This window comes from Mandrillus leucophaeus, unplaced genomic scaffold (genome assembly GCF_000951045.1).
Source record: "Mandrillus leucophaeus isolate KB7577 unplaced genomic scaffold, Mleu.le_1.0 Scaffold1, whole genome shotgun sequence".
NCBI classification, from domain to species: domain Eukaryota; kingdom Metazoa; phylum Chordata; class Mammalia; order Primates; family Cercopithecidae; genus Mandrillus; species Mandrillus leucophaeus.
In genome coordinates, this window is record NW_012098097.1 from 12,563,064 (window position 1) to 12,573,063 (window position 10,000).

The following is a 10,000-nucleotide window of genomic DNA, read 5'->3' on the forward strand; positions in this document are numbered from 1 at the left end:
GTTGTTTATCTTTTCTTATACTTTTTGGCCATTTACATTTCTTTTTCTGTGGATTCCCCACCATCTTTGTGTATTTTTAGGAATTGATCCATCCCATCCCCATTGATATATGTGCAATGCCAATTTTGTCATACATCAAGTTTTCATACACACATAGGTCTTTGTCAGGGGGGCCTTCTATCATGTTGAACTAATATACTTGATCACATCTGTTCCAATACCAGTATCTTCATTATTATGTCTTTATAATAAGCCTTCCTATGATGTAGGACAAGTCCCCTCCTACCCTATCCACCTTCAACCTTCTAGGATTTTGAATGGAATTGCTTTGAATCTATAGCTTCATTGGGCGAGAACTGAGGGGTTTTTTTTGTTTTTTTTTTTTTTTGTTTTTTTTTTAATAATATTGAGTCTTCTATCTAAGACCATGTTTTGCTTTTCCATTTCTTTGGATTTTCTTTAATGCTTTTCAGTAAGGGTTTGTAATTTTTCACTTCACAATATAGCTTGGAGATTGTTCCAGATCACATATAGAGAGCTGTTTATTCTCTAAAGAGCTTCATGGTGTTTCCATGTGTGGAATTTATTTTACCAGGCCCCTAATGATATCCTTTGAGGATATCTATGATCTTTTTATACTACAACAATGCTTCAGAGGATATCCTTGAACTTAGTTATTTGAGCACCATTCTAAATTTATCTGTAGGAGAAACTCCTAGAAGAAAGATTACTGGGTCAAAGGGTATTTGCACACTGTGAGCGAACACACCCTCCCTTCCAGAGAGGCTGTGCCATAAAATCACTCTCCTTAAGGTCAACAAATATAATCAGGCTTTCATTGGATTTCCATTCTCCTTGTCTTCTTTGCATCATCAGAGACTTCACCATAGCCTCCTTTTGGAAATTCTCTTTAGTTTCTGTGGCTCTGCATAAAGGACAAGACATTCTTTATTAAACCATTCATTCATGTGTTGGCTTATGCATTTACTCACTCATTTCATAGTTAAGTGCTTGGAACTGGGGAGTCCACCAGGGGGCCCTCCCATCTTATTTATCAAGTAAAATATTGCCTAATCGTTCAGTATATGCCTGTCTCCATGTAACTGAAAGCATTCATTGCCAAAACAGGAGAGTAAATGTTCAGAGTTGGGGAAACTGAGGCATAGGGAAATTAACTGGCTTGATAGAGTGCAAGGCACACGTGTACATGGCCTCAGGGGAGACTTCTGTGGAAAGGCATGGCTTCCTCGGAGAGGGAACGCCCTTGCCCTCCTGGTTTTCTGCAGGTGTGAGGACCATAAAGAAACCTATTCACCTGGTCTGTCCTTGCAGCTGCCAGTCCTGATCTCCACCTGTCCCGAGCTGCTCAGAACGTGGGCAGCACCGTCCAGGAGCCACGAGCATGGGCCAATGGCCAGGGAGGCTGGATCTGTCTGCCAAGTTTCCACTTTTCCATCTTCGCAGCTTCTTCGAAGCTCTGTGGAGACTCTCCCCACTCCCACCCCTTGGCAGTGGGACGTCACCATCGGAGCCGGCTGGTCGCTACCCCTGGGAACAGAATTCAAAGTTTGCAATACCAATCTCTGTCCTTGTGGGATGACTGGGCAGCCCGACCCAAAATAGTTGGGAAAGGCGGGATGTTAGGGCCGCGGTGGGAAAAATCACAGTGCTGCTAATGACATGCTGTGCTTATCTGGAACTGAGTGTCTTGCAGACTTTAACCGAGGTCACATTGCTTTTTCCAGCAATAACTAAACAGACCCAGCGAGTGGTGGTGACAGGCCCAGGGAGAGAGAAAGAATTACCAAATCGGGGAGGGCACAGGCCATGCTGCCTCCCCTGCCAGGCATTCCAGGAAAATACTTCTTCCCGTTTTAGGACCTACCTGTAACTGAGAATATGGGAATTTGGGAATATTCAGGAAGCCTTTAGGGGTTTTGATCCAGACACCCTTGTGTAGATGTGAGCTCCTAGGGAGTTTTAGGATGGGTTTGTGGGGCTAAGAGAGAGACCTTGGGGAGGGGACTCAGTCTTTCTGGAAGGTGGCTTTGACTTCTGACCCGCAATCTCAGGTCTGATGAAGTCCCCCAGGGCTGGTTTTTTGTTTTTGAAATCTGTTGTTGTTGTTGCCCAATGGGGAAGGATTTTGCCAAAGAGAAAACACTCTGCCTTTTGTTGCTTGGGGACGCCTAAGGCTGGGATGGAAGAAAATCAGTCACTCTACAAGGACATCTCTTGCTTGCCAAAGTTTCCATCTTTCCTACCCACAATTACAAAGCAGAGGTGAAGTTGATGACAAAGAGCATTAGGAACCTGGGATTTTTATTTTTTCCTATATTTGATTTTTTCCTATTTGGGATTTTTTTTTCCCCCATTTTATTGAGGACTAGCTTATATTCTCTGGGAGCTGGCCTTGTGAGTCTTTGCCCATCGCCTGCTGCCTTGAGTTGTGAGCCAAGATGGTGGCACCTAACATGTGCTCAGACCTCAACTCCTATTCTTTGGAATTTCCCAGGCCTCCGAGCCTTGGGTCTCACACAATATTTTGGGAAACCCCAGACTCTCTGTGTTAAGTTTGATACCACTCCTCCCTATCCCCAGTTTCTGCCTCAAGGAAAATGAGTAATCTCTTTTCTAATCTCCTCCTTCCCTCCTCTCCCCAAGAGGGAAGGAAGATTATACTTGTAATAATGGTAGTTGCAATAAACACTGTGTCTGCTCCACCAACCTTTTTATTAATCATGTGGGAAACTATAGGTTCACAATCACTTCTCCCAAATCCCTGAAATGCAAAAACTCTGAAAACTTAGTTTTCCTCTAAATTTGACACACATAAATTTGACAGAACAATGTGACCTGAACTGTCCTGAGACTGTGGATGGTTTGCCTTCATCCCACTGCAGAATATTCAAGTGTTTGATGAAGGGGTGCCGCCCAAAACCCACTGGGTAAGATGCTCTGTGGGATATTTGCACCTGACTCTGAACACATCTGACCTCCTTGGCTCCAGATAAGAGACCCTGGACCTATCTCTGCTTTATAGATAAGGAAACTAAGGCCCGCTGAAGTTTGGTAGCATCCCCAAGCTGCCTCAAGGTAAGTCAGAGCCAGGACAAGGCCTCCTAGTAGGATGAGCCAGGTGCAGCTGAAAGAGAGGACCAGCCTTCTTTCTACAACTCAGCTGTCTTTGCACAACTTTGCACTATATTGGGCCTCTGAGTTCTGTCTTGGAATTATGTTAAAGATAACTGTTTTCCAGTTCTTCAACACCAAAGCCATCTTGGATGGGGTAAAGAGAAAGAATAAATCTCCCATCATCCATAACTTTTATTTTTTTTGAGATGGGGGTCTTGCTCTGTTGCCCAGGCTGGAGTGCAATGCCACGATCAGGGCTTACTGCAGCCTTGACTGCCTGGGCTCAAGGGATCCTCCCACCTCAGCCTCCTGAGTAGCTGGGACTACAGGTGTGTGCTGCCAAGCCCAGCTAATTGTTTTATATTTTGTAGAGACAGGGTCTCACTATGTTGCCCAGGCTGGTTTCAAACTCCTGGGCTCAAGTGATCCTCCCACCTCAGCCTCCCAAAGTGCTGGGATTACAGGTGTGAACCACCACACCCAGCCCATCATCCGCATCTCTTTCTCTTTTGAGTTGTGTGTCCAGCTTTGTGAATTCTGGTCTCTGTCCAGGACTTCCCTTAGTCTGAGGCTCCCAGGCAGGGCAATAAGGAGCCTTCTTTTTTTTATTTTTTATTTTTACTTTTTTTTTTTTTTTTGGAGATGGAGTCTTGCTCTGTTGCCCAGGCTGGAGTGCAGTGGTGCGATCTCGGCTCACTTGCAACCTCCAACTCCTGGTTCAAGTGATTCTCCTGCCTCAGCCTCCCAAGTAGCTGGGATTACAGGTGCTCACCACCACATGCCCAGCTAATTTTTGTATTTTTAGTAGAGATGGGGTTTCACCATATTGGCCAGGATGGTCTCGATCTCCTGACCATGTGATCCGCCCACCTCAGCCTCCCAAAGTGCTGGAATTACAGGCATGAGCCACTGTGCCCGGCAACAAGGAGCCTTCTCATTGCATTGAGGGAGTCCTTAGCTCATAAGAGTTCTAGAAAGGCCCAGATTCTCTGAAATATGGACGAAGGTCTCATAAGGGCTGCAAAAAATACTGTTGTTTTCTCTGGTATCCCTGCACCAAGGGCTATTTGAGGACAGAGTAACTAAGGAAAGGTCAATCCATGTGCTAGGCCTTGCTCCTGGTGACTGGGAAACTTCCTCATGTCACTTACAGGAATGGAGACAAGCTTATCTCTGGCTTTTCCTGTATCAATAAGCAACCCGGGATGTAGGTTTTGCCAAGCCTCAGATATGTATGCCAAGAACACAAGCAACTCCTGATCTTCTAAGCCTAGCGGAGGCCGCATCTCTAGTTGGTTAAGTAGTGTTGACTTCATATCCTCGTTGTGCGTGTCCTCTGAGTTCCCCCGGATGCTGGAGGCCTGGCAGCCTTTCTCCCTGTACTCACAGGAGGGGTTGGCGTACCCAGTCAGGGCCTCTGTGGAGTGGCTGTTGGGTGCCTCACCTGCCCAGAGGCCTCTCCTTCTGTTCTCATCTCCATTCGTCCTCAGCTCTACCCGAGTGCTGGCCTTGCCCAGCCTGGAGCAAGGCAGCGGGCATCAAGCTTGCACCATCTTCTTCCTCTTCCTTTTGATTCTTTTCATCTGTCCAGTTGTTGGTGCAGCAGATGGGAGGACACTCCAGGCAGGCAAAGGTGAGACCTCTTAGTTTTGCTCTGAATGTCCCAATCAGCATCCCCGTTTTCACATCTCCTGTTTGGCCAGAGACAGACCCTCACAGGAGTGATAACAAAACCAAAAAATCCAGCTACAGCATGGAGGTGAGGGGCCGCTCGGAGAGAACAGGGCAGAGCAGGGAGAAAAGAAGCAAAAAAAGGGGGGAACGCTGTTATCATCAGAGCAGACTTCTGCTTCTCTGGCCAAATCCTTCCCCTGCTAGTGATATGGTAAGTTTCCAGAGCAAGCGGGGCTGACGCAGAGTCTAGGATGGAGACTGGGCCCCAACCAGGGCCAGCTCTGGAGCAGCCTGGATTAGGGATCAGGATGGGAGGGCGGCCTATGGGCCTTGTTTAGAAAAAATATTTGTGTATGATTGAGAAAATGTCAAGTTTTCGTATCAAGGAATGAGAGGCCTGATAGAGATTGAGGAGTGCTTCCAGCCAGCCCTGGCCCACCACTGAATTCTGTGCTATTCTCTGGAAAATGGAAATCTTCCGGGCAGGGGCTCCTTCCTAACCTTTAGATCACAGAGCTCTCAAGACCCTGAACAAAACAGTGGACCATCACCTTCCAAAGATGTGTGTGCGCGCGTGCGTGCACACACACACACACACACACACACAAAATTTGGCATTTTGTTACAGGGGGCTCACAGATTCCCCCAAACCTGAGTCCCCTATGATGCATGGGGTGTCTGAGGTCTGCCACTGTTTGGAGACCTGACCCGTCGGGGTTGGCTACGGGGGATCCCTGAGGCCTTGGAGCCCATCCCTCTGCTACCAAGTGACTAGGAGCGCTCAGCCTTGCTGGGCACCCCCATTCTGTGGGGGGCATCCTCGTCCAGGGTTCGCAGCCCCTCCGCCTCTGGACGGACCTCCAGACTCACGGAATCGGCCCCACCCCCACTCTCAGTCTGGCGGGCTCCCCCGGGGGGCAGGAGGAGGCGGCCGCTGCATTTCCCTGCGGCGCCGCGCGGCGCGGGGCACACACGGTTAATCCTCCGCGGCTGCTGTTTGGACGAAAAGCGCTGGGGGTGTTGGAGGCTCCTCGCTGCTCACATCTGGCTGGGCTTCGCTCCTTGCGCGTCTGTCCCACTTTCTTCGTCTCTTCCTTTACTTTCGAGAAACCGCGCTTCCGCTTCTGGTCGCGGAGACCTCGGAGACCGCGCCGGGGAGACGGAGGTGCTGGGGGGAGACCCGTGGCTGCTCGCACCGCCCCCCACCCTCCTCTTCTGCACGGTGGTCCCCCGGAGGACCTTCTCCCCTGCTCTGTCTCCTTCGGCGAGACCGTGCGTCGCCCCGGACCTGGCCGGGAGGAGGCTTGGCCGCCGGGAGATGCTCTAAGAGCGGCGCGGGAGGAGCGGCCGGCGGGACGGAGGTAGGTGGCCCAGCCGGGGGACCCAGCGCCGCCCCGCCCCTGTCCTCGTGGCTCCAGCCTGGTGGCCAGGGCGGGGATGGCAGACACCTGGGCCAGGACGGACGGGGAGCGCCGTAGGAGGGGCCGGGTTGGCGGCGGTGGCGCAGGGGCAGAAAGACCCCGGGTTTCGGGGGCAGCCCTGGCGGCCGGCTATGGCTCAGCCCCCGCCATAGGCGCCTCTGCGCAGGGGGGTCGTGATGGTCCCAGATCTCCCTGACTGTGGAGAAGCCGGGCTCTTCTGCACATGGATACTAACGGGAGTAATTGCACCTTCCCCCCAGTTTTTTGTGGGGTGTTTATCTTGCTTCACTGTTCTCTGGTGCCTTTCTGAGGGTGTGGAAGGAAGAGGAATGATACTAATGCTTGCGGCTGCACCTGGTGGGGATGGCTTCACCCCACTCCATGTCACCGGGACCACCTGACCGCCGGGTCTGTCCAGTCCTGTCTGTGGCCAACCTGGATCCTTCACGGAATAGGAAGCGCTGACTTTGGCCCTCGCATCTGACAGCCTTGGTGTCCTGGAGGGGGTCCAGCTTGGGCAGGAAAAAACAATGCTGCTTCCCCGGGGCCCTCCTGGGAAGCTAAGCTGCCTGTGCCACTGGGAGTGGCCCCTGGCCTGGGGCTGGAGCATCTGAGCCGCCCCGGAGCTTCTGGCCAGGGCTTCTCCTCCGGTGCAGGTGTGGTCCCCACTGTTAGCCCGGGCCTCGCGGGGTCCAATTCCCGGGCCACACTCTTCCAGCCCCAGAAAGCCAGATTATCTTCTATGAACCCTTGGGCCGCCTCATCCCTGCTTGGGAGGGAGGGAGGAAGCCGCCCCCCTCTGTGAGGTGTTCCTGACTCTTCTACCCCACCTAGTTTCTAGGAAAGGCGGTAACATGACGTGCTGGGAGCTTTCTGGTCCTGAGCTTTGAACATGAGAAATGCCGTGAGAAACTGTTTTCTCCTCCGTTGGCCACTTCACGGCCCCAGGGGAGCGTGTGACGTCCTTACAGGCTGCCCGGCCTCTGCTTTTTATAGTGCTGGAAAGTACACGCTGCCTGGCAGGCTGTGCAGCCGTGAACAGCCACAGATAGACGCACTTGGCTGTTGTGTGTGCCGCAGGGAGCGGGAGGACTTGGGAGGACATGCTCCAGGAGGCCTGTCCGGCACCTGCCAACCAGGGAGGAGGGAACCAAGACAGGGAGACGGGAGCCGAGGGCTGAGGACAAGCGGAAGCTTCCCCACCCTCCCTCTTAGACCTGTGGAGCTGGAGAGGCCCCTAGAGACCACCCAACAACAACAGTGGCACTCATCATCTTCATCAGCATCATCATCATCATCTTCATCATCATCATCATGATGTTAGCCACAGGTTTGTGTGTCTGCTTCTCACATGGCAGGTGCTGAACATTATATTAATAATTATAATAGTTATTATAATAGTTAATTCTCAACACTTCTATCAAGGGAATTCTCACTTGTGGGAAGAGCAGAGCTGCAAAGCTCAAGAGGCTCACGGCTTGCCTGAGGTCCTAGAGACAGGGATGGAGAACTCCAGACTCCAATCTGTGTCTTCATCCCAAGTGTGTTGTATGTTTCTTCTTCTTCTTCTTCTTCTTTTTTTTTTTTTTTTTTGAGACAGTGTTTTGCTTTTGTCACTCAGGCTGGAGTACAAGGCCAAATCTCGGCTCACTGCAACCTCTGCCTCCCAGGTTCAAGCGATTCTCCTGCCTCAGCCTCCCAAGTAGCTGGATTAGAGGCGTGTACCACCACGCGTGGCTAATTTTGTATTTTTAGTAGAGACGGGGTTTCTCCATGTTGGTCAGGCTGGTCTCAAGCTCTTGACCTCAAGTGATCCACCAGCTTCAACCTCCCAAAATGCTGGGATTACAGGAGTGAGCCACAGCGCCTGGCCTCTAGGGCATATACTTTTAACCTTCCTATCTGGTGTTGGGAACATGGTGCTCAGCGGGCCAAACTGAGGCTGGGAACTACTCTCTCCCAGCTGCCAACAGAGAATGCCCAGGGGCAGGAAGGACACAGGTTTGCTACCCAGGGACTCTCGACTTTTCCTCCTGTCTCCCTCTCCTCCTTTTGTGTCGCCAAGGGTGGTGTCCCCAGTGAGCTTGTTCAGGGAGGCAGGAAGCCCTAGATGGGTGCTCTGCGGCCACAGGACACCACTGCCCCTCCCAGGCAGGTGCAGCCAGCTGGCGAGGGATGTCCTCCCAAGTGGGAGCAGAGAAAGCCCAAGCTGTCCCAGGAAGGCTGTGGGTTCCCTCCTTGTTCCTAGGAAGTGACCCCCCTGTTCAGGGCAACCAGGACAACAGTGTTTTTGGAACATGCTCCTTTCTGTTCTTCTTCCTGGTGCCTCCCCCCAGCTGTAATTAGCATGACTCATAAACCAAATATTCTGGCATTGAACTTTGCTCATCAAAACAAAGATGAAAAGAATTTCGTAGATACAGTTGTACGTGGGGCCTGGAGCTTCCCGTTTGTGTCTTGTCCTGATGGGTTCCAGTTCCTGGGATCGGGGGCTGTGGCTCAGGTTCCAGAACCTTAGGGAAGGGGCGGGGGTGATGGACACCAGGAAGGGCAGGAAGAAGGAGCAGGTTACACCACCCCCTGGACAGTCCCACCTCTGCCTGACAATCAGTAGCCTCTAGAGATATTCAAGTGGGGGCACTACCTCGTGGGCCACAGGCCATTTCCCCTGTTAACCTGCTGAAAATGGCCTGCTGGTGTCACGGGGCACAAGGCAGCTCTCTGGACAGGACGCTGCCCCGCTGACCCCTTCATGCAGGGTGAGAACTCCCTGCCCACTTGAGAGAGCAGTCTGGAAGAAACAGCGATGCCAGCTCAACAATGGGTTTCTTTCAGGCTCTCCTGGGGCAGCCCAGCAGCCGCTCTCATGAGCCGAGGATCCTTGGGGTCCTGTCCTGGGGTCTATGCTGGGGTCCTTGCCTGGAAGGGTCAGTTCTGAGCTTAAACAGGGACGTGCAGGAGCAGGGCATGCTCACTCCTTTCCTCCTTCCCGAGCCCCGCAGTGAGATACTCCAACTGCCGCCGCTGCAGCCTCTGGTTCTCCGGGTGAGGCATGTGGTGTTAGCAGGAAGGGAGGGGGGAGGGGCTTCGGGGCCATGTGGGAAGGATCTTTATCTCGGGGTCCTTGTCAAGGTCATGGCTGTGTGACACTTGTGCTGGGGTGATATGAGTGGCTTTTGGCACATCAGCACTGCTGCAGCTACCTGTTCTTGCCCACACTTGATTTCCAGAGCTGGGCTTGGCATCTGAATGTGGTTCAAAGGGGGATGGTCTCTGGCAGGGGCACAGGGACCCCCACAGTCCCCACTGTACACTGGGGCACCCCTATCTTGCCTCTGAGGCTCCCTGGAGCTAAGCCCTTCTCCAGCCTCAGACGGGGCTGGCACAGACTGCAGGCCCCTCCCTGGGCCCCCATCCTGTCCAGGACAGCCGTCGGGACGGCTGTGGCTGGGCCTGTGTCTGCCCATCTCCCTGGCTCCTGTAGGAATTTTCCTTGACACGAGACAGAGTAGAGCAGGAGACGGCAGGCAGGGAGGCAGGAGTCGAGGGAGGAGGAGAAGAGGCAGACGGGCCGGAGGGGCATGGGGAAGTCAAGTTCTTGGTGCCCTGTGCTGGGTCAAATGTTGCTCTTGGCCACGGCTAAAGCCATACTTGGTGGAATGCCCCAAACCCTATGCTTTGGGTTGTAGCCATCCCCCTCAGCAAGACATCTGGATACCAGCCGCCCTCTGCCCTGGGGAGCAGGGAAGGAAAAGGACCGCGCCTGGGAG

At 52.5% G+C, this 10,000-nt stretch overlaps 1 protein-coding gene and 1 long non-coding RNA gene across 6 annotated transcripts in view; one reads left to right on the forward strand and one right to left on the reverse strand.

Annotated features, from left to right (window-relative positions):
• Positions 1 to 524: 524 nt before the first annotated feature.
• On the reverse strand, positions 525 to 1,477 carry LOC105546892. The gene is made up of 2 exons (XR_001007157.1): positions 1,316 to 1,477; positions 525 to 925 (listed from the first exon to the last, which is right to left on the reverse strand). It is a non-coding gene; the product is annotated as an uncharacterized LOC105546892 (long non-coding RNA).
• A 2,846-nt stretch (positions 1,478 to 4,323) lies between these two features.
• Positions 4,324 to 10,000, forward strand: part of C1QTNF1 (C1q and tumor necrosis factor related protein 1) — a 26,039-nt gene continuing 20,362 nt past the window's right edge. Inside the window, exon 1 of one of the 5 annotated variants that reach the window (XM_011990313.1) lies at positions 4,324 to 4,768. In XM_011990313.1, coding sequence (XP_011845703.1) covers positions 4,486 to 4,768 — 283 coding nt within the window. In that variant the 5' untranslated portion in view covers positions 4,324 to 4,485. Of the gene's footprint in view, positions 4,769 to 5,747; positions 6,171 to 7,221; positions 7,561 to 10,000 lie in introns of those variants that run through there. The other 4 variants (XM_011990470.1, XM_011990549.1, XM_011990389.1 and 1 more) reach the window with 4 other exon arrangements.